The 25,428-nt window shown below is 40.0% G+C and overlaps 1 protein-coding gene across 1 annotated transcript in view; it reads right to left on the bottom strand.

The window, feature by feature from the left end:
- LOC132128408 (titin-like) overlaps nt 1-22,170 on the bottom strand; it is a 34,229-nt gene extending 12,059 nt beyond the window's left edge. Inside the window, exons 1-9 of the mRNA XM_059540175.1 lie at nt 22,134-22,170; nt 15,364-15,402; nt 14,709-14,963; nt 12,462-12,746; nt 10,552-11,049; nt 9,744-10,052; nt 2,298-2,561; nt 557-655; nt 420-473 (exon numbers count right to left, since the gene is read on the bottom strand). Of these exons, the coding sequence (XP_059396158.1) occupies nt 420-473; nt 557-655; nt 2,298-2,561; nt 9,744-10,052; nt 10,552-11,049; nt 12,462-12,746; nt 14,709-14,963; nt 15,364-15,402; nt 22,134-22,164 (1,834 nt within the window). The 5' untranslated portion in view covers nt 22,165-22,170. The remainder of the gene's footprint in view (nt 1-419; nt 474-556; nt 656-2,297; nt 2,562-9,743; nt 10,053-10,551; nt 11,050-12,461; nt 12,747-14,708; nt 14,964-15,363; nt 15,403-22,133) is intronic.
- Nucleotides 22,171-25,428: the final 3,258 nt, after the last annotated feature.

Below are 25,428 nucleotides of genomic sequence, written 5' to 3'. Positions count from 1 at the left end.
AATTTTTTTGGAGTAAGTATTATATATATTTGGCGTATTGTAGGCTATGTATCACTTCAATGATGAAAAACGTAAATATATACACCTAAAAATGATACACACGAGAGAAATCAAGATATTTATTTACTCAATTTGCATTTTTTTGTTTTTGTATAATATACAAATTATTTAAAGAGTTATTCATTCATACAGAATAAAATGTTGGTCTCCTTTCTTAACTAAATATTTAATACTTCACTGAAAGAACAGACAAACATCACTAAGTCATAATAAAGTCACTGAACTTTTTTTTTTTTTTTGACAAAATGGGCATATAAAAGCGGAATGACACTAAAATAGTTTCTTAATGAAAAATAAATGAAAATAATGAAAAGTAAATCAAATATGCTGACGCAAATGTTAAAAAACGTGTTAATATCAAGTTGAAGTTTCTTCTTTCACTTCGTACTGGCTTTGGTCTTCAGGAGATGGAACTGTGAAATACACACAAATATGTATTTTTTACTTTGTGAATAAAGAAAGATGGAGATAGAAACTGATCAGACAGAAGTGTTACCTCTCGCTCTGTAACATTTGAACAGCAGCACGGCTGTCGACAGCAGATACGGACAAGCTGCCAGAAGAAAACTGAGGATGCTGAAGACAGAAATCTGACCTGAACCTGACACTGAAAAAAAGTGTTATTTATTGCAGTTGAAATGGAACTCTTGAAGACTGTGGCTCTTCAGGACCAACATTGGCCACCTTTTGTGTAAGCAATTAAAATTGCAACATCCAGCACATTGTACCATAGCACCATGGGCCACCTCCATGTTCTCCACATATAGGTGCAAATCATTTTTACCAAATCTATTGGGCTGGGTCTGAATTTCCTTTTGGAGAACTCATCAGACAAGTCTTCAGTGTCATCAAATGAGTCTTCTTCATCTAAGAAAGCTGGATTTACACCCACAACTCTGGACTGACCTTGTGGCACATAGCTTAGCTCATCTGTGTCAGACTCTGAATCAGGTCTAAGACTTGCCTGATTTTTCTCTTCATGCAGCACCTCAAACATTTCAGCCTTTAATCTAGAATGTCTGGGATTAGCCATACTAACATTCTAGATAAAGAGTGCACAGCAAGCAGTTGATCATGTATATACTGATTATATATTGTCACTGACAGACATAAAGGCTGACAAATAGCACTGATTTATGACAAAAAATGTGGAGATATGGGGTTTCCACCTGATAGCAATGGTATATGCTTGTATTTAATAATGTATTCATTTGACACTTGTTTTGTTGATCTAGCTAACATTAGCTAGCTAAAATAGAATATGTAATAGTATTGGACATGTTTCTCTGCCTCAATAGTAATAGATTTAATGGTCAAGGTAACCTTAGTCTAATACATGTTAATACATGTGAAAAAATATGACGAAATGCATCATATATACAAAAGCAGCCATGTTTAGTTGTGAAATGTGGGGTTAGGTGTATAGTTTTCTGCAGTAAATATGTTCCTATTTGCAGAAAAAGAGCAAATATCAAAGGTTTCTATATGGGTAATTTTTGACCCATGTGTATAAATATAGATATAGAGATATTTAGTGAATGCCTGGAATAATAACAATAACAACAACAACAACAGCAACAAAACACATATATTTAAGTTTAGAAGCAGCAGGGTGAGCATGATTTCCCCAAATACAACATGTTCCTGGAACCACATCCCAATCTACCAATCAGACTTGAGGGATAACTTTTCAGGAAATATCTGTTTTAGGCTTGCAATCAGGGTTAGGTGCTTCTACACCCTTGTTAATCAGCTATCATTTCCCACTGATTTTAGGAATACTTCATGGGAAAGGTAAGGTTTGGGGGTAGGGACTGGGTTTAGTCTATACTTTTGGGAAATAATGTTGATCCAGGATCATCAAAAGATGTTTATCCAGGAACATGTCTTGTTTGGCAAAATCACTTCTGCTGCGTGATACTACGGAAGAACTGATGAGTTGGATCTTCGGCTGACCAATCAGCAGAAAGGGGTGTTTTATTTAATATTGAATATTTAAGCTGTTTATTTACTTTTCTACCCTTGAATGAAAATTTAAGCTGAATTCAGTTTTTTTTACGCCCCCCCCCCCTTCAAAATTCTTGCAAAGAATAAAGCTTCTTGCTCTATAAGTACAGATGTTGCTGCTAAATAAAAATATAATAAAATAAATATAATAAATGAAATGTAAGAAAAATGTTGAGTCCCAAATATTGATGTTAAATGATGATTAAACAGATGTGAATCTGAACCCTCACCTGATACAGTCAGTGTAACAGCAGCACTGATGTGTGATTTCTGTGAGTCTGATCTCTCTCCTCTACAGCTGTATTCAGCACTATCAGACACAGATGTGATGCTGTAGAGTCTCTCAGTGATGCGTCTGATGACTGAACCATCTTTAAACCATCTGTATGTCCACTGAAAGTGTCCTGCTCCCTGGATGTCACATGTGAGATTGACTGTCTCTCCGCTGAACACACGCTCAGCTGGAGTCACCTTCACTACAGCTTTTGGTCTCTCTGTATTAATACACATATGAGTAGGTATTGATTGATAGGATCACAATTTCATGGTAACTGTTATGAATTTAAAAACTTTGTGGAGGGGAAAAAACACTGCATTCATTAAAAGATGCAGTTTTGTGTACATCAGGATTATAGTTTAAAATTGTTTTTTGTTTGTTTTAAAAGTTAAGAAAAAGACAAATTAAAATTGAAATATATTTAAAACTTTTTTTTCGCTCTATATCATTCAGGGACTGCATTTCCGTATGGCAGTTTCCATACCCTAGCCCAGTCAGGTGTACAGTGAAAAAATATCCAAACTTCATATCTCTATTATATTTCATATCTCTATTATATATATTTTTTTTAATTAAGAGGGTGTTAAAAAAACTGTTAAGAAAAACATCCTGCCTACATTCAGATTGCTGCGCCACGCACAGCCTGGAGACAGATCGTTCCCGGTTAGTTAACTGTAACCTTGTTCCCTGAGAAAGCGGAACGAGATGCTGCGCTGCTCAGCGCATTGGGAAACATCTTATTCATGACCAGCTGTGAATAATGTGTGTAACACGTCGATAGAATTGACCCGGTGGTAATATAACCTCGGTTGATGATGTCATCGGGGCGCGCGCCTGCCCACAACACTAGACTATAAATAGATACGCCACAGGTGCATCAACAGGAATTTTTGTCTGAAGAGCAGTCCTGGGTTCGGTTAATACGGATATTCAGTATAGCAATGCGGCGCAGCATCTCGTTCCACTTTCTCAGGGAACAAGGTTAGAGTTAAATAACCGGGAACATTCCCTTTCGAAAGCTTCAGTCGATGCTGCGCTGCTCAGCGCATTGGGAACGAGAATACCCACGCCGCCGTGCTTGAAAAATTTCTGGACCCCTAAGGTTGTGCAGGTGTGCTGTTAAACCACAAGAAGGCCTCAGACTTTAGCTTGTGATGTTGACTCAAGGACATGAGAGACCAGAGTAGCATGGACATCCAAACTATAAAATCTTTTGAATGTGTGCGGAGAGGACCAACCTGCCGCATCACAAACCTGTTGTAAGGGGGCACCCCTTATTGCCATAAGAAAAACCATTGTAGAGTCAGAAGTCTTATCAGACGCGGATTCTAAAGTTTCAAAGGGGTGTTTCAACCAGACCCTCGAGAACTCTGTCTGGTGGAGGAAGCCCTAGCACTAAGAATGGTATTAATAACATCCGGCGAAAGCCCTGTGTTCCTCAGTTGGTACCCTTCAGGGGCCAAACATGAAGATTTCACAGGTCGGGCCTGGGATGGAATTTCGTGCCCCCTGCCTGAGACAGAAGGTCCCTCCTCTCTGGAATCGCCTGGGGCTAGGTGACTCAGTGAGAAGTAGAGGGAACATTGCGCTGTCTGATGGGAGGTGAAGAGGTCTACCTCTGCTTCGTAAAATATTTCCAAATCTGTTTCATTACCTCTGGATGGAGTTTCCATTCCCCCATCAGTAGTGTATGTTCAAATGCCCTGGAATGTAACCTGGTGTTGTCCACCCGTACTAGGACATGACAGCCCCTCAAATGATGGAGGAGCCAGAAATATGGCCAATCAGCTCGAGGCAATTGATGTGCCAATCGAGCTGATGACCCCCCCATTCCCCTTGAGCTGGGTGGCCATCCAAGACCGCTCCCCAGCCCATCAGAGAGGCATCTGTCATTAGCAGTCTGCGACGACACGGTGCCCCTCGATGTAGAATTTGCGAAACGACAGTCTTGACGGTTAACATATTTCACTTGAACACTTTGACTGTACGGTTTAAGCCTCAAAGACCCAAGATTGGGCGCACTCCCCTTCCCTTTTTGGGAACCAGGAAGTATCGGCTGTAATAGCCCGACTCTCTCCTTGGACGAGGAACATGTTCTATGGCCTCTTTGCCCAGAAGAGTCTGTAGCTCTCGAGACAGTAGCTGCATCAGCTCCGGTTTCATGGAAGTGGAGACCACGCCGTTGAAATTTGAAGGGTGACGAATAAACTGGATCCTGTATCCTATCCATACTGTGCTCAATACCAACGCAGAAATGCCCTCCAGAAGTTCCACACTGCCAGACTCTCTGAGAGTGGTACCGATTTAAACACTTCCTTTTAAGGGGATGTTAGATGTTCCGTGTCCTGAACAACGGCAGGAAACACTGGAACATCTAACATCTTGCTGGAAAACCACCGCCCCCCGAAGCACAAGAAGTGGCGGGGATGGAGGGGTTTTGTGAGGGTAACGGAAAGGGGCGAACGCTCCCTTGTGCGCCTAGAGCCACTAGCTCGGTGCCCTGAATCGTCGGAGCGGCAGGGGAAGAACGTACTAGCTGCTCTAGAGACCTCCGTAGAGGTAGTGAGCCTCTTAGCACCGCTAGTTTCCAGGCGGTAACTGAGAGAAGCGCTCGCTGGAGATCGTTGCGCCCTGAAACACCGGCAGAGTTGGCAGAATGATCTCCTGAGGGCACTGAGGAGAGACGGGCACCGTGTAATATGGTGTCAATGGCCCCTCCTCTTGAGACAAATCCATGTTTCGATGAAGCTCAGCGACTGCTTCCTTGTGTGCCTAGAGCCACTAGCTCAGTGCCCTGAAGTGGCGGACCGGCAGGGAACAACTGTACTAGCTGCTCTATAGACCTCCTTAGAGGTAGCAAGCCTCTTAACACTACTAGTTTCCAGGCGGTAACTGAGGGAATTGCTTGCCGGAGATTGCTGTGCCCTGAAACACCGACAGGGTTGGCAGAACGATCTCCTGAAGACACTGAGAAGAGACGGGCACCATGTTATGCGGTGCCGATGGCCCCTCCCCTTGAGTGCGGCGAGGGAGGAAATGACGAATGCCTCTTAAATGCCCGTCAAATTAAGCCACAGATGCTTCCCCGTGCTGACTAAGGCTGACATAGAACAGCCGAAGGCACGGGCCGTTTGCCTATTCGCACAGGGAGACAATCTGTGGCTCGACGAAGCTCAGTGCACCTAGAGTCACTAGTTCGGTGCCCTGAAGTGGCGGACCGGCAGGGGAAGAACATACTAGCTGCTCTAGAGACCTCCGTAGAGGTAGCGAGTCTCTTAGCACTGCTAGTTTCCAGGCGGTAACTGAGAGAAGCGCTCGCTGGAGATTGCTGCGCCCTGAAACACTGGCAGGGTTGGCAGAACGGTCTCCTGAGGGCACTGAGGAGAGACGGGCACCATGTAACACGGTGCCAATGGCCCCTCCACATGAGACAAATTCACGCCTCGACGAAGCTCAGCAACCGCTTCCTTGTGTGCCCAGAGCCACTAGCTCAGTGCCCTGAAGCGGCGGACCGGCAGGGAATGACTGTACTAGCTGCTTAATAGACCTCCGTAGAGTTAGCGAGCCTCTTAGCACTACTAGTTTCCAGGCGGTAACTGAGAAAATCACTTGCCGGAGATTGCTGCGCCCTGAAACACAGACAGGGTTGGCAGAACAATCTCCTGTTTTTATCTAATACTTGCTGGAAACCACCTCCCCCCGAATCACACAAAGTGGCGGGATGGAGGAGTTTTGGGAGGGTAATGGGGCGGGGCGAAAAGCTCTCGAGTGTGCCCCATCCCGTGACGGACTACCCCCACCAGCAAGGGCACCAGAGCGTCAGGACTTCCACTTCTTATCAAGGACAGTCCTGATGTCTGGCCTGGGAGGTTGCTGAGCACGACGAACCTGTACCCAATCCCTACGAGGGGGAGCACGGTTTGCCACGCTCTGCTTCTTAACCTCCCTGGCTTTTGAAGGACCGGGGCGAGGCTGGGTGGCTGACGGCCCCTGCCTTTAAGTGCGGCGAGGAAGGAACTGAACAAACGCTTCTTCATGTTTCTTCACCTCCCTAAACCTGTAGACAACAGTATAAACCAAATCGCCAAACAGGCCCGATAGAGAAATAGGAGAGTCTAAAAGAAACGAACGTTCCCTCTCCTTAATGCCCGTCAAATTAAGCCACAGATGCCTCTCTGTGCTGACTAAAGCTGACATCGATTGGCCAATGGCACGAGCTGTCTGCTTGGTCGCACAGAGGGACAAATCTGTGGCCCGACGAAGCTCAGCGAAGTCCTTCAACAGGTCAGCCTGGTACGCCTGTAACACTGCCATAGTGTGCAGTGCAGCACCAGCCTGACCTGCAGCTTGGTAAGCTTTACCGACTAGCGATGATGTTATTTTACAGGACTTAGTGGGGAGAATAGGTTTCGTAACCGAGGATGCAGACTCGGTGAGAGATAGCTTGCAAGCGTCTCTTCAACCCGCGGCATCTCCAAATACCCCCGTATTTGTCACGCAAAACCAAACAAACAAAACAGTAAACGTATATCCAGCTCATTCATAGGACGAGAGCATGGAGGAACACAACACTTACCATTTCGTTGACTCATCCTACGAAGATTTGTAGCCGATGAGAAGAATCTTTCTGACCCACAAATGCACAGAATGATCTGAAGACAAAAGACCTGTTGATGCACCTGTGGCATATCTATTTATAGCCCCTTGTTGCGGACGCGAGCCCCGATGACGTCATCAACCGAGGCTATATTACCACTGGGTCAATTCTATCGACGTGTTACACACATTATTCACAGCTGGTCATGAATAAGACGTTTCCCAATGCGCTGAGCAGCGCAGCATTGACTGAAGCTTTCTAAAGGGAACACCCCTTTTTCACAATGCAAGGGTAAATAAATAAATGATGTTTGAAAAATACAGCGTTTTCTTTACTCAAACACCGTCTGTAAAGGCTAATGTTTTTTGTGTGATTGAAGAGCAGCGATGAACTAGGCTATTTGCCGTCTAGTTGCAGCCAATATATACTTTTGTATGTTTTAAAAATCCTGTGCATATAGCACTTCATTATTTATATCATGAGGTTTTGGCCAAGTGTATTAAACAACAAGAAAAGTGTCCATATAACTAAAATAAAGGTTAAATAACCTAAAAAACTTGATGAAAGCATGTAACCCTCTGCAATTGCTGCCTCAGAAACAGCCATTCTATTGACAAACAAAACACACATCTCCATCATTTGTTGGTCCAAAACCTTGTTAACTCCATTTGAGCTTGATTTTTATATAATGTTAAGTAGATAATGTTAAGTGAAAGTGTCTGATACAATATCACTGATGATGCAGTGTTTAATTGAAAATGTGGTCCTTTCTATTTCCTCCCCACCCCCAAACTTCATATCCTATGGTTTTGTGAAACCCTGCCACTGATATCATTGTTTTGTCAAGGCTACCGAGTCTGCTGCTAACAAAGTTTAAATTAACAGAAAGTGTTGATTGTGGCATTAGAATTAAGATCTGCTCATGTTGCACCATATTTCAAGTTAGGCGTTTTTAAAGTTTTGCGCACTATTACCAATGACACATGATTTTACTGAGTTTAGGAATGCAATGGCCAATCAGAGGCGCTCAGATGAGTCGTCACTGAAACTCATGTTGAGTGCGCACACGTTTGCTTACTGAAATCCAGACTCTTGGGATTTCTCTTATCATAAACAGCAAAACACAGATGTACGTACAATGTAAGTAAGAGATTAATTTCGCAGTGTAGACCGCTTCAGTGATTATAACAATATATATATTTTTAAGTTAGTGATAATGTAACTTAGACTACTGTATAGAATTTATTTGCCGTCTGAATAACCGTGGAAAGGTAACTACATTTTGAATTATCAATTTATGTTGTTTTAATTAAATTGTAATCACATTAAATGCAAATTCAGTCCCATTAAACATATTTTATTATACAATATAAATGTAGTGAGTCAGTATCGATAAACACAGTGGCACAGTGGTTAACCAGAAAAATTTAAAATGGCACGTCATGCCGAAAAGATTGTCAACCCCTGATCTAGGGGCTAATCTATTGGACTGTGGATGTAAAATGTGGCTTTACTGAGCTCAACGGCTCTGCCCCGAGCAGTTATAAACAATATGCTATTGGCTATTTTCCTAATTAATTTCAAAAGGGCACATGGCTGCTCTATATGTCCCGTCTTGTCTTCCTGTTTCAGTTGAAATTACATCACCACATAGAATAATGCTGCATGTTTCAAGGCACTTCAGGGGACCTTTAAGAGTGTGATCAGGACAGGCAGGGTCAAACACATGAGGAAACAGTGAAATCCAAGGCACAGGCAAAAGAATAATCCACAGAACAGTCAATGGTCAGGGCAGACAAGGGTAAACAACAGATAAACTGTCCAAGATCAAACAATAAAAATAAAAAACACCAAGGCAAGGCATAGGAAAAAAAGGAAACATAGGCAGGAACACAGACACTAGAAAACATTACAGGCTATCAGTCATCAGCGTTGAGAGTGAGTGTTTGTGCATTGAAGTGCTGTATGTAAGATTTTGACTCTACTAAGGCATAATAACACCATAATACGTTTGCAGATACTTAAGTAACATGTTAAGTTAACATACTTGTTTATCCTACAGTCAGTTATTCTCTTCTGAAAATGTGTGTTCTAGCCCAGAATGTCGTCTTTCTTTTGGTTTGTGACACTGGCGGTGGGTTGAAAAAAAAAAAAAACCGCAACAATCACTGTGTGAACAAAAGCCAGAACTAATGCCGTGTCATAGTGATTACGCACATTATCGCGCGACTCTTTTACCAGGCGTCTTGAAGGAAGATCAATGTTCGCGATGAAAAAATATGTGCAAACTGTAATGAAGCAGAGTTCAGTTCCTCACTTTCCGCGCTGACGCTGAGATAGTTCGCCAGCTTCAGTGAAAGTTAACATACCTAGCGTTTTCGACTTGTACATTACACGTCACGCCCTGATGTCACGTGTCATTACAGGATCTTTACGGGTTGTGTGTGAAAGCACTCAGATCTTCCGGGTAATCACTGGCAGTGTGAAAGTGCAAAATCTAGCGACCCGGGAACAATTGCCGGAACACTTTACCCGTGTATTTGCCAGAATCGCAGTGTGAAAGGGGCTTAACTGTATTACAGCACCCCGGGTTGCCATTTAGCGGAAAACACAGCATATTTCATTCATCGTCAAGTAAAAAAAAAACATATTCTGCTTTATATAATAGCCTACTTTAAGATACAGAATATATTGAGCTGCATTCAGGAATAAGAAAGTGTTCCAGTTTCTTGACTGGATTTGTATTCATACAGTACAGTACATGCAGTAGAAAGTTTAGAAGCATAATGATATTTAACTCACCCATCACATAGAGATAAACAGATGTATTCGTTGATCTTGATGGTTCTCCATCTCTCTGTCCTCTACACCAGTACTGACCCTGATCAGACTCATTCACTCCTCTGATAGTGAGAGTGTCTCTGTTTACAGTGTAACGATCAGATGTGTTTAACATTACACTGTATTTGCCTTTATTCCACTCATATCTCAAGTTATTTGTCCACTCTGTCCAGTTACTGTGATTAGACTTTATCCCACACGTCAGATTGACTGTCTCTCCAGTGAACACAGGACTGTCTGGCATCATGGTTAGAACAGTTCTGTGTAAATCTGTTAATTAAGACAAACTGACATGACTTTCAGCAAATCAAGAATACAATTTAATCTAATCATGTGATTTCCTGTATTTTTTTAACACTGATGTTAAAGAGGAGAGATGCAGTGAGGAGAGTGATGGTCTATACAGATTTAATGTCGTTCAAAATTAGATCATAATAATGTCAGTTAGTTTAACAACTTATACGATCAGTTCATATTTAGCTACACAATTTGAACTTATCTTTACTTAAATATATTGTTAATTAAACCGAACTGAAATTAGTATAATTATTCAAATGAGGGAGAGAGAAAAAAAACATATTGCAAATGCAAACTTTTGAATGCATCCATTTTCCCTCAAATGGCACAAAAACTATTTTCTCTGCCACACACTCAGTCATAAGACACAATTGGTCTACTAAAAAAGTGCATTGAGAGTACAGTACATAAACATGTTCTCCTGAAAATTACTTGGAAACACTGTTTAGGAGGACAATGATATTCATCTTACCTATCACAGTGAGATTAACAGCGGAACTGAAATGTGATGAGTTTGGTCTCTGACCTCTCTGTCCTCTACACCAGTACTGATCCTGATCAGATTCATTCGCTCCTCTGATAGTGAGAGTGTCTCTGTTTACAGTGTAACGATCAGACGTCTGTAACATTACACTGTATTTGCTGCCTTTATACCACTCATATCTCCACTCATATGTCCAGTAATTTCTCCATTCATATCTCCAGTCATATATCTGGTAATTTCTCTGTCTCCAGTCACTATAAGTCTCAATCACACATGTCAGATTGAGTGTCTCTTCAGTGAATACTGTATTGTCTGGAGTCACAGTCAGTGTAGGTATGGGTGAATCTAAAGAACAATGTAGACATTCAGAGTACAATTGTTGATTAAAATATAATGGTGTTTTGTTTATATTGCTTACCAATGAACAAGTCAGTCTGAGTAATGTAATACTGTATTCTACATGCAAACCGCATCCAATATTGCATTCTCTCTAAGCACTTCTTTTGGAAAATTACTTTGTGACTGTGTGAGAACGAATTTAATCTGGATGTACTACACTGGCCATGCTGTCATTGCCATGTGATCTACAGAGTCAGCTGCATCACTTCTCCCTGTGGCATCATGGGAGTGTGAAGTGTCCAATGGATGCGCACTTCAGAATATTGCCAGAATTAGTAGGTCATCTGGGAACTTTTCTCCTACAGTTTTGTGAATATTGTGAATTCAGGATACTCTTTTCACTTACTGCTTTTCACCTGCTACTGTATAACCCTATGTTACAGAGAAACAAGTGTTCAACCATCTCTAGAATCTTATCTTTGAACTTCTGCTACCCATGATTGCCAATGAAAGCCAGTAAGGGTCACTATACCGGATGCTGCGTGCATGTAAAGCTGAAACTTATCAGCCGCAAAACATGCCTTGAAAGCAGAGTACATCACACATATTCTTTTCATACTTTGTTTGTCACTGCATGTGAAACAGATACAAGCCTGGACAGATAGCTGGCAACGTAGATTATTCTCCATTTGTTTTTCTCCTCTAGTCATGTTTGCTCTTGCGAGTCTCCTGAGATCACGTGTCACTGTGAAATCGCTCCTACATTCGCCGTGTGTGGTCTCGCTGTCAGGTCAAACCATCTAGTGTGTGTGTTCAGAGGATTTTAATGCTAAAAACCTAACTATCTTCATGTCTGTGGTCTCTCATGCTTTTAAAATCATTTTAGATTTGAAAATCATCTAGTGTGCAGCCAGCCTAAGGTCTAGGGTGGGGAACGTTGATTCTGGAGGGCCAGTGTCCCTCAAAATTTAGCCCCAACATTAATCAACCACACGTGAACAAGCTAATCAAGGTCTTCAGGATACGGGTAGAATTACATTTACATTTAGTAATACAGCAGACGCTTTTATCCAAAGCGACTTACAAATGAGAACAATGGATGCAATTAAAATCAACAAAAGAGCAATGATATACAAGTGCTATAATAAGTCTCAGTTAGCTTAAACGCAGTACATGTAGCAAGGGCTTTTAAATAATGTAATAAATAAAAAGAAAACGGATAGAACAGAAAAAGAATAGAGCAAGCTAGTGTCAGAGATCTTTTTTTGCTTTTGTTAATTGTATAATAAATGAATAGAAAACAGATAGAATACAAAAAGATTAGAAAGCTAGTGTATCTTCAGGGTTGGAGCTAAACTCCAAGATCAACATTTCCCATTCCTGGTGTATGTATTTAGAAAGTATGCGGTTTTAGAGGCAGTCAGTGACACGGTTGAGCATCATTATTTAGTGACATCGCTAAAATACACAACATAATTTAGCCACATATCAAACTTCCTGTAACAACTTCCTCTTGATATCAGTTGGAAGCACTGTATAGAAGGATAATGATATTATACCTGTCACAGTGAGATAAACTGAGCTTGATTGTGATGAGTTTGGTCTCTGATCTCTCTGTCCTCTACACCAGTACTGATCCTGATCAGATGTAATTACTCCTCTGATAGTGAGAGTGTCTCTGTTTACAGTGTAACGATCAGACGTCTGTAACATTACACTGTCTGTGTCTTTATACCACTCATATCTCCAGTTACTGTGAGACTCAATCACACACTTCAGATTGACTGTCTCTCCAGTGAATACAGGACTGTCTGGAGTCACAGTCAGTGAAGATCTGGGGGAATCTGTGAAGAAAGAAGACCGAGCTCTTTCAGTGAACTAGTCAGAAGTTCACTTCAGGTTAAATGTGATTCAACATCAGATCATGAGACTTTCTGTGAACATGTAGCCTATTATTTTCTGTTCTCTTTAACTTAACGATTTTCGATTTATAGAGTGATTGCATGAAGAAATATAAATTTTTAATATTACAGACTACATATAATTTATTCGTTTACATCCCAACTTTACATTAATGCTGTGTTTTCGTGGATATTTGGTACTTTTTTTAACCTATTCACTGCACAATTACTCAACTTACGCCATCAACTTTTTAAAAAATTAAAAAACACTTTAATGATGATCTAAATTTAAATTTATATTGTTTTTGGACATGGCTTTGTGTGTTAAGGATAGAATACAGCCATCTGGATGAATTACAGTTAAGAGAAAGTGCAATGACCACATACATACAGTAGAGGTCCATAAGGACTCATTTTATTTTCAATTTTTCTTGATGCTTCAACTTCTTACAACTTTATGATATATATTTTGTGAATATATATTTATACATTCTAAAATAAATAAATAAAAAAAATATTTTTGGGGTGGTGTTGTGTGGGATTTGTCATGTGTGGTGTGTGTGTGTGTGTGTGGTGTATGTTATGTCATGTCTACCTACCTGTGTGTGTGTCTGTCTATTTCTGTGTGTGTGTGTGTGTGTGTGTGTGAGCATTCTTGTTCCATGTTGCATTTGTGTTCTAGTACCACTCCTTTATTTATATATGAAAATTTTAAGATTTATTACAAATTTGTTAATTTTATATGCCAATTTCTATAAAAATGCTCTCTGTTGCAGTGTGTGTGTGTGTGTGTGTGTATGAGAGTTTGTTTCACTTTGAATTTATGCTCTAGGACCAGGCCTTTATTTAAATGTACTTTTTTTAGATTTAAACTGGATTTACTACTTTATTTGACAAAAGTGCAAAATAATAATAATAATAATAATAATAATAATAATGAGTATCAAGGATGCAAAATTGTCACACCTTTAGAACAACCAAATCAAGCAAGGATATTGTGTGTGTGTGTGTTTGGACAGAATATTTAGGAAAAGTCACAGAATCTCATTCCACTGAGATGAAAGGAACACTTAAAAACTAAGAAAATTCTAATGGAGTCAGCTGGACCCCAAGGAGACTTCGAGGGTTAAAGCAACTCAATGTGACTTAAAAATGCATGCATCTTATCACATACTGTGCCTTTCAGCTATACACCATTTATGCCCCAGAGCAGCCAATGATAATTTTCTCTGTGAACTTCAGGAGGTTTCAGTGTGATTGTCTCATCTGAATAAATTATGCTTTTCGTCATGGTAACTTTCAAACGATGAATACAAAAACTCACCCTTCACTGAGAGAGAAACAGCAGAGCTTGATTGTGATAAGTTTGGTCTCTCATCTCTCTGTCCTCTACACCAGTACTGACCCTGATCAGATGTAATTACTCCTCTGATAGTGAGAGTGTCTCTGTTTACAGTGTAACGATCAGACGTCTGTAACATTACACTGTCTGTGTCTTTATACCACTCATATCTCCAGTTACTGTGAGACTCAATCACACACTTCAGATTGACTGTCTCTCCAGTGAATACAGGACTGTCTGGAGTCACAGTCAGTGTAGATCTGGGTAAACCTGTGAAGAAAACAAGAAAAAAGAATATCATTACTGTCTAAAAACATCAATGAAAACCTCTCCATAGAGAGTTCTTTCAAACTAGATATAGCTGCCAGTCATTTCATTATTTAAAATAACAATTATTTTACAGGTTTCAGGTGACAAAGTGTTTATAAAGGGCCTTTAAACTGAATTGCATCAGTCCTCTTAGATGAACAAATTTGGCTGATACAGAAGAGTGTAGTAAAAGAGTTTTGAGGCAAAAATATTATTTTGATGATCATTAAACAGATGTGAATCTGAACACTCACCTGATACAGTCAGTGTAACAGCAGCACTGATGTGTGATTTCTTTGCTTCACAGCTGTATTGACCACTATCAGACACATTAAATGTGATGTTGTAGACTCTCTCAGTGCTGTTCGGGATGATTGAACCATCTTTAAACCAGCTGTATGTCCACTGCGTGTCATTTCCTGCTCCCTGTATTTCACATGTGAGAGTGACTGTCTCTCCACTGAACACACGTTCATCTGGAGTCACTTTCACTACAGCTTTTGCTTCCACTGAGTTAATACAAATACAAACAAATATTGATAGATTAAAAGTCAAGCAAAAAAAGACAAGACAAAACAGAATGGTCTTGAAATGCAAGAACATCTGCTGCATGAAGTATACATCAAAAAGACTGATGAATTTTATTGTTGGGTAATGGATAGCTGATATTTAATTATACAGAATACAACAAACGTTTTCTCAACAAAAATGATCTGTTATTGGACAAATAAATAAATTATTGTCTGCCCTAATCATGAGTACAGGCTTTATGACGTCAATAACAGTCAAGGTTGCCAGAGACAGCAAGATTGTGGTTTGTATGACTATTCATATGCTTCCTTCTTATGCTTAAAACTTATGATTATTTTAACGAAAGGAAAAAAATAAATAAAATACAGCATTATTTACCTTGACTGCCTCCATAGGGGGTGAATAATGGCATCAGTACTAAACATTGAAAGAAAAACATATAAATAAATAAAAATAACAAAATACAATAAAACTGCACAGTTGTTCATATCAATGCTTATAATAATCTGTGTTGACATCGCACAAGATTTTTGTCAACACAGAAGACATTTAATCACTGGATAGTTTTTGTTCCTTTAAAGTGTGGTTTATGTCAGCTGAAGGTGCGGAACGCTTTTAAGAGAAGATAAGGCAACATTATTTCAACATTATTAAGTCACACCCAGAGGTAATTCAGGGAAAAAAAATCTCTGAATGCTTCTGTGAAACTTCGGTCTCCCGACCTATCATCATGTCAATTCTCAGGTGATTTTGATGGTAATATCACATTTTTTTAAATTGATATTGATTACATCTATCGCAATACATATCGTTATCATTTTATCGCCCAGTCCTAGACGAGGGGAAGATCGAGGCAGTCACTTCCTGGCCATTACCTTCCACCATAAAGGAAATCCAGCGCTTGATGGGCTTCGCCAATTTCTACCGCCGGTTCATTAAAAATACAGTACCATCACCAGTCCCATCACCAACCTCCTACGTAACAAACCCAAGTCTCTGTCCTGCACCCCAGCTGCCACTGAAGCCTTCGCCACCCTCAAGCAAGCCTTCACAAGCACTCCCCTCTTAGTTCACCCAGACCCGGAGCTCCCTTTCTTGTGTTGAAGTGGATGCCTCAACCACTGGAGTGGGAGTAGTCCTATCTCAGCGGCAGGGGTCCCCCCTTCGACTCTATCCATGTGCCTTCTCTCGGAAGCACAGCCTGGCGGAGAAAAATTACGACATTGGAAACTGCTGCAGATTAAACTGGCCTCGGAAGAATGGCCATACTGGCTAGAGGGAGGGGCTTATTCATTCACTGTTCTGACTGATCACAAAAACCTACAATACCTCAGAGAAGCAAAATGCCTATAGAGCCGGTCCCCAAAACTTCAAGGCTGACGCCCTATCCCGAATCTTTGCATCCGAGGAAAACACGGATAAGCCAGAAACCATCATACACACTCAACTCATTTCCAGTCCGATCCAGTGGACCTCCCCGTCAGTCGCCACTGAAGCCCTTCCTGCTGCTCCGCCGGGCTGCCCCCTGGGACGTCAGTATGTCCCCCGGACACAACACACTCCTCTCATTCACACCACCCATATATCATTAAGCAATGGCCACCCCAGGCCCAGGGCTGATGCAACTCTCTCGCTGCTTAAAGACCACTTCTGGTGGCCCAACATGGCAAGAGGCATCAGGAGGTTCATCAAAGGTTGCCCCGAAAGTGCCATTTCGAAGAGTCCCCATCATCTTCCAGCTGGCAAGGTACATCCATTACCCATTCCTAACTGTCCCTGGTCACACCTAGGTGTAGACTTTATAACGGACCTCCCTCCCTATGATGGTAACACCTGTATCCCGGTAAAAGTCGATAGATTCTCTAAATTCTGCCGCCTCATTCCCCTCAAGGGTCTACCCACCACCCTAGAAACAGCAGAGCTGCTATTCAATTGGGTCTTTCATCAATTTGGCAAAACGTACACCCAGAATTCCCTCCGCCAGCCATCCACGGGCCTTACCCTGTTCTGTACTTGGTTACCAGCCCCCTCTCTTCCCCTGGTCAGGAAACCCTTCTGACATTCCATTTGGTCGATTACTAGCTCCAGGAGAGCGAGAGAGTCTGGGACAAGGCTCACCATCACCTTCAACGGGCAGTGCACAGGCAGAAGATGACAGACGACCTTTGCCTAGCACCTACTCCCACCTACCAACCTGGGCAATAGGTCTGGCTGTCCACCCGAGACCTCAGGCTGTGCCTGCCCTTTAGGAAACTTTGTCCCAGATTTGTCGGCCAATTCTCCATCCAAGAACAGATCAATCCCGTCACCTACAAACTCCAACTCCCTTCACAATACAGAATAGTATAGATAGAATAATAGATCACCGGCACCTGTTCACAATTCATTCACCAATTCACCACCACATTTTAGCACACACCTCAGTCTGCACTATGTCCGATCTCGTGGTTACACAGCGGATTGTGTCACCCCCATTCTCTGTAAGAAGATTACTTTCATCAATCTATCTCTCCAATACCCATATCCAGCGCATCAGTGGATTCACTCAACTGCATCTCTCCTACTGCAATGCTCATTACCAGTTTTAATATTTTGTGGTTGTTGTTGTTGCTATAAAAACAGACCTAAGCCATCAATAGCCTTTAAAATGAATGAAATGCATTATATAAAAGACAATGAGGTAATAATGATTGATTAATAATAACACTGTTAAAATACATAATATAGGCTAATACAAAATAAACAATTTATGTACATAACATCAAAATGTTTACTTTTTTTTTTTTTTTTTTTTTAAATATAACAGATTTTTTTATATTAATGCTTAGAGTATTAAAACATCATTATTGCAATTTTTTTTTACATTTGAATTTTTAATTTAGTGCAATATTTTGTCACTGAAACATTTTATTGTCATTTTCACTAGCAACTGCAATTGGATTAATATTGTATATTTAAGTTCTTTGATATCCCACTGGTCACTATTGTGACCATCAGCATATTTACTCATTCTATGACCACATTCAACAAAACTAAATATATGTGAATGCATATATTAATACTAGACACCCTAAAGATCATGTGTACCAAAAATCTTTGTCATATATTTATGTTAAGACACTTTACTAGCCTTTAGTTTTGGAGCTTTGATGCAGCCATCATCTTCTCAAGGTACAAACAGGAAGTAAACTGCTCTGGTCATGTGACAATTTGCACTAATCACGTGAAACTGCACATATTTAATTGAGACCCATTGTTTTTTCCATATTTGCAGGAAGTACACTAAAACAGCAGTCTGTAAGGTTTTTAGAGCTTTATAAATGAAATCCTTTTTTACGGTCTACGGTTTTACTATTGTGACCGGTGGGATTAATTAATGACCCTGAAGGCATGCTCAGTGGCCCATTTCAGAAAGGAATTTAAAGCACAAGTCCTGCAAAAATGCTTTTAAATTTCTAGTAAAAAATACATAAAATAATAATAATAATAATATTAATAATAATAATAATATGGATATCTATATAAGAAAATTATATCAAATATTTAGTTTTGTTTGTGGGGGGGGGGGGGGGGTATACACTGAACAAAATTATATTATTATTGCCCACATTTTTCATGAGCTGAACTCAAAGATCTAAGACTTTTTCTATGTACTGTACACAAAAGGCCCATTTCTCTCAAATATTGTACACAAATCTGTCTAAATCTGTAATAGTGAGCACTTCTCCTTTTCCAAGATAATCCATTCACCTCACAGGTGTGGCATATCAAGATGCTGATTAGATAGCATGATTATTGCACAGGTGCGCCTTAGGCTGGCCACAATATATATATTATATGTGTCCCAGGCTGTTGCCCCATTTCATTCAGGCATGCACATACACACTTTATGTAGTCTGTACTTTCGTATGTTCAAATTTTACTTTCTTCTTTCCATTTTTAGTATTATGTTAGATTGTTTAATTTTGTATAGTCTTTTGCACAGTACAATGTGAGTTTTGTAGTTAATGTTGTCTTGTGTAGCACCATGGTCCTTCAGAAACGCTGTTTCGTTTCACTGTGTACAAACTGTATAGAGCTGAAATGATAATAAAGCCTCTCCGACTTGCAGTCTTTGAACTCAGAGTTCAAGTTTTAACTTAGAGTTGATTGAACCTCCTAATTGAAACAGGCACCAGGTCTGTTTGATTAAAGGTCCCGTTCTTCGTGATCCCATGTTTTAAACTTTAGTTAGTGTGTAATGTTGTTGTTAGAGTATAAATAATATCTGTAAAATTCTAAACCTCCGCCCACATGAATACACAAATAGGGGGCGTGGTCTTGTTGCGCTCCGACGGAGAAGTGGAAGAGTTGTGTTTGTGTTTGTCGCCTCGTCGTCGAAACGCTGTTATTATAATCTCGGAGTCCAATCATCTTTGTTTGGCCTTCCCAGGGACGCTGTACTTAGAGATCAATGATTACAATTTATGTTTAACTTGGTTCCCGAAAATTATAATGCACATGTAAAACTATGTGAAGCACATTTTGCTGAGGACAGCTTCCTCAATCTCAATCAGTTTAATGCCGGATTCACACAAAGATTATTCTTGAAAGATGGAGCAGTTCCCTCTTTGTCTGGAGAAGGCGTTGTTTATGGACCACAACCGGTAAGTGTATTTTATTATTTAAGTTGGTGCGTTTAACAGTTTCTGTAACTTATTACACAAAGGGCAACGCTGTTTAGCTTTGTTAACTAGATGTTAGGGCTGTGCAAAAAAATTTAATGCAATTTTCATGCGCATCTCGTCAGTAAAAACGCTCCTGTGATTATAAGTACATCTCCAGCACGTGCATTCAAATCAGGATTGCCAGGTTTTCAAAACAAATCCTGCCCACTTGCTTCTCAAAACTAGTCAAATCACGTTTGCAGGATGGCCGTGTGCGCTCAGCTGCTGTCGAATCACAACACAGGAACCGCTGGCACAATCAGAACTTGTTACGTATTTCTGAAGGAGGGGCTTTACAGAACAAGGAAGACATTAGCCCGATAGGTGAATTGTGTGAAAAATACTGTGTTGTTTTTTTTTTTACGCGAAACATGAACACATGTTATATTGCACACTGTAAACACAATCAAAGCTTCAAAAAAAAAACCACGAAAAATGTGACCTTTAAGGTTAGAACTAAACTCTGCAGGAAAGTGGATCTTGTGAGCCAGATTTGAGGATCCCTAGCCTATATGAAACAACAGGTTCAGAAAAGGTTTCTTTTGGATTGATCCGTTCCTGTTCAGTTGAGTGACTAAAGCATGGCCAGTCAATGTTTGTATTCTCCTAGATTATTTTATTATTATTTTCTTTTATGTAAAGCACTTTGAATTAAATTGTGTATGAAATGTGTTATGTGTTATGCATTACAGGGCTGCCTACACAAAACCTGCATGGACCCAAAGGTCAAGTATTTTTTTGAGGAGTACATAAAGCCCATTTCTGAGAAGTACATAAAAAGTAAACTAAAACTATTATTTGCTATATTAGCATACTTAGTTTAAAATAAGTATACTAATAGCACACTTGAATAAACTTCTTTTTCGTAAGGGTAGGCCCGTAAAGGGCCAGTACAGGCTTGTGTGCAGGGACATCACTAACTTCAAATTATAGTAAATATAGCAGAAAAATATCTGTTCATGATGTTAGAACTTGATTCATTTGTCCTACCATAAAGCAGTGAAACAGTTAGCGGAAGTAAAGACTAGTCACACACAATCAGGAAGCCTGTATGTCGAAGTCTGTCAGGGGGCGGTAAAGACAAATGAAGAAAGAACAGGGTCTGGGCCCAAATGCAGGTTAGAGAACTCCTTTTAATAAACAAAAAGCCAACAAGGCAAAAACAAAACAGAAATAGATCCAACAAGGACGAGACCGGGACACAATCAGGCAACAAAAGGTGCTGGCATCCACCCTACAAACATGAAATCACTCTAGCAATGCAAGAAACAAACGAAATGCAAAACATTGTCTGTGACAATGGGCAACAGGTGTGTGTCTGTGTGTGAGAGTGGGTGGGTTAACAGGTGTGAAGAGTTTGTGACCAGGTGTGTGGAGTAGAGGTAAATGAATCCGGGACAATGGGAAATGGCGCCCTCTGGTGGTGAGAGGGAGGAACACCGGGTCCGGACTCATGACAGTGTCATGCATGCATTTCAAGTGGCCGAAAAAGTCATCTGAATGAAATACTCCGTAAGTCCACCATCAGCGATATTACTTTTATTGAAATCACTGTATACATGCTTGTTTAGTAAAGGGCATAGGATGCCAGTGACTGCTAAATTGTCTTTAGTAATTATTATTTGTGCACATAATCAAAATTGTGTAAGAAAATACTAAGATTAAAACAAAAAGCAAGCAAGCAAACAAACAAACAAAGTATAAATTATACTGGGTGGGAGTTTGTAACCTGTTATGTCCCTACCAATATCAAAATCAATTATACTCCTTTGTGTTTAGCACGTCAAAGTCCAGCATTGCATATTCAAGATTTAAAGAGGATCTGACCTTTTTATATATATATATATTATATATATATATATATATATATATATATATATCTTTTTTTTATTTGTAAGTTGCTCCCTTTTTACTACTGTTAAAGAGGTAGTTCACCCAAAAATTAAAATTGTCATAATTTATTCAAGATTTTCCAAATTCAGTCCTTGATTCAAATTTCTCATAAGCTTAATTGATTTGGTCTAAATAGAGAATAATTAATTATTATTTTAATTTGAAAACACATATAAAATACCTACCCAAATAAAAGCAGTGACTAAAAGTTGACAAAAATGCAATGGCTTTTCGGCGACTAAAACTATGAAAGACTCAAATGACTAAAATCTGACTAAAACTATTAAGCATTTTCTTCTCAAGCCTAAAACTAAATCAAAAATGCCTGGCAAAATTAACACTGCATTCATCATTCATTGCTGGTGGAATGATCCTCCTTATCCTATACCTGGACAGATACATCCTTGTCAGTGCTGAAGAAACTGAACTCACCTTTTCCATGAGCACAGCATTCAATGAATCACTTTGTTGTATTTCCTGAATTTTTAAGTCACTTTGGATGAAAGTGTCTGCTAAATTACTAAAGGTAACTTAGAATCAAATACTCACAGAGGACGAGGAACAGTACACTGGACCCCATACTGTCACAATGTGTAGCACTGTTAGTGCTAACAACCATTCACACATGTACTTTTAACTATGTGTTTCAAAAGTGTAGTTAGTAGCTGTCAACCCTCCCGTTTTTACCGAGGTTCTCACATATTTGAGCTCTTTTACCGTTGTCTTCCCGTTTTAGTATTTTCCTGTAAAATATCTCGTTAGCCCTTCCATCGGACCTATCAGTCTCTGTAACGTTACTGTTGTTCTGTTGCTACCCCCTTGCCCTTGCAGCGGCAACAGATGTTTTCAAAGCATCGTTTTGCTGACTTGAAAGCAACCTTAGCATGGTTTTGGGCTTTTTAAGATAGCGTGGTTGTTGGGAGAGTAGATTTCACGCCAATCTGCCAATCTAAAGTCACGTTAGACCTAGCTTCACAAATCACTTAACGTTAGTTAATGCAGCAGTCTTGTAGTATGAATTGAATGATGTCAGCAGAGGGATAGCAACAGAAAGATGAATGTTTACATTTTCCCGTATTTTGGATGAGTAACCCGGGAAATTGCCCTTATGTTAAAGGTTGACTTAAGCTATATAAAGTAAAAATTCAGATGTTATGGTCTCCGTGGTCGCGCCTCCAAGCAGGAAAGCGGTGGAAAGTTAATCCATTCTAACCCCCCCCCCCCCATGGCGATTATGTGTTGCGCTATTACACCCCACAATACAGCAACGGTTTACCATGGTTGAAATAGATTTTTAATTAATCAAATTAAGACACACGGCTGAGAGGGAGTACGTCTAAACACTGCGCAGTAGTCCGAGTAGTTTTAAAGGAGGCCATCAACGTGGCGGCCACACCAATAATGACGTCACGACGCCCAAGCCCTATTGGTCTTGTGCCCTTGTCTTGTCTAGTCCTTTGTAGTTTTGTGTTTTTGACTTGCTCCTTGTTTTAGATATCGGTTTACTTTTACTTTTTATCAGTTCTGTTTTATTTATTCCCTTGTCTTGGGAGTAATTTGTGGAGCCTTGTTTTCTCTCTTGCTGTCTCTGTCCTGACCTGTTCCTGTCCACTGGTTCCCTTGCCTGACATCTGGGGTGCTGCAGAGTTAATGGTCAACAAGTATCTGACCTCTGCTCTTTGGTGCCTCAGCCTGGTCCTAGTATTAGTAGTATTCTGCCAGTTGATGTTTGAGGCTGTTGCAGTGCCCTTCCCTAGCTGTATCTATTTAATTTGTTCCTGTTGTGATATCACTTGTCACCGCACAACTCTTTTGTATCTTTTGTCTGTTTTGTCAATAAACCCTTGTTACTCACACTGCAGTTGTGTCCTCCTTCTAGATTCATGACAACTGCCTGCTAAATGATTCAATGTTAATGTAAAATATGTTTCTGCTCTTCATCTCCGGTCACTGCTGGTTCTCATGCATTTCACTGCTTTAAGGCTGCAAGATGAATTTAACACTTTTATTTCTTTCTTCGAGATGTTTGACATCTTTGACAGTCTCCGCTATTTTCAGAAGATTTCTAAGTACTGTGACGCTGTTGCTGCCACATGACGTGGTTCTACACATTCGAGGTGTTATCACAGTTCTGCTTTTTTTATTTTCAGGATGACTTTAAAGAAAGCTGTAACTTACAGGATCAGGGTTTTGCACTCTTATACTGGGCACATTTTTATTTAAGTAAATTTAGTGCAACAAGATCACATTTATTTGAATTTATTTTATTAATTATTTTAATTAGCCTAATTATCAAGTGTCACAGCTGAAATGTGCATGCGCGACTTGACTCAAATATCACACTTCGTTTGCACTTGTGGTCTTGATGTGGGAATGGCTGTCATGTGCGTAGCTGTGATGTGCAGCAGAATTTTACCCGGCAGTCAAAGTGGCATTACGTCATGAAATCGTACACTGGAGAAAGAACGCAAGGGTTTAAGGAGCAATTTGGGACTGGGCCATGGGGCTATCAAGTCAAGTCAAGTCACCTTTATTTACATAGCGCTTTAAACAAAATACATTGCGTCAAAGAAACTGAACAACATTCATTAGGAAAACAGTGTCAATAATGCAAAATGATAGTTAAAGGCAGTTCATCATTGAATTCAGTGATGTCATCTCTGTTCAGTTTAAATAGTGTCTGTGCATTTATTTGCAATCAAGTCAACGATATCGCTGTAGATGAAGTGTCCCCAACTAAGCAAGCCAGAGGTGACGGCGAGGAACTGAAACTCCATTGGTGACAGCTATGACTATAGCAAACCCAAGGGCCCACCTTAATATCCTATCTTGGTGCCACAGTGTTTTCTGCCACAGGAACAACTAAACACAGTGATACAATGAAATCAGCCGGTTGTTATCTCAGAATAAACCCTGACAGGGTGATCAAGTTTTTACCACAAGTAAACGAGTACCTTTTGCAGAGAAATAGTGCAGACACTAGACAAGGAACCCAGTTAGCAATTTGATCTCACAGTGCTTTCACCATGAGGTCCAATAACACTCAGTGCGAGGTCCCAGTGAGCTAGAAGTATAACCTCACATTGTAGCGTGGACTACCCACTGTGTGCTCATACTATGGTCAATATCATGTTAATCTCATTCTGTTAGTTTTGTGTGAGTTCACTGTGATCTAATATTGGTCAGCTATATCTCAAACATTATGTAGAATTTAATATTTTATTTTCTTCAACATACATAAAAGAATAAAATAAAAATAAATAAATAAAAAACAGTTGCCTTGTTCTTTTCAGCCTGGTGTTAGCATTTGAAACTAATATTTCTATTTGATGGAGTTGTTTTGGTGAGCCAACACTGAATTGGTTTTTTGGTTTAGTACCTGTATTTTATTTATTTAGCTGAATAAAATGTATCTATTTCCCCCAGTGTTTAATGTCAAAGTGACACTTCTGCAGGCCCTTCTCTTAGATGATGTGGTTTGCAAGCAGATGTAGGTTGAAGTGGAAGTCACATCATTTTGTGGGTTGTTTTAAAAAGTAGCCATAGTATTTCCATCTGTCTGTGTTCAGGAAGGACTGAATGAAGCACCACTTCTCCATGGGCGTCAGTTTGGTTTGAAATGTGGTGGGGACAGAGACACATTCAGAAGTGCATTTTCAGAAGTGCTGGGTACAATGATGCATTTTTTTTCTCTTTCGCGCAGGTCATGTTTTGAAAGACGTCCTGTATCTTATTAATGTAAATGTCCGACTCGTTTTATGAAGAAGAAAGCCGTACAAAGCAATAGACATATGATATATGACCCACTAATCTGCTTCATATCATCATATAAGTACCGTGTTGA

This window comes from Carassius carassius, chromosome 3, assembly GCF_963082965.1.
Source record: "Carassius carassius chromosome 3, fCarCar2.1, whole genome shotgun sequence".
Taxonomy (NCBI): domain Eukaryota; kingdom Metazoa; phylum Chordata; class Actinopteri; order Cypriniformes; family Cyprinidae; genus Carassius; species Carassius carassius.
Note: the sequence above shows the minus strand (reverse complement) of the source record. Positions and strands in the feature narration are given on the sequence as shown.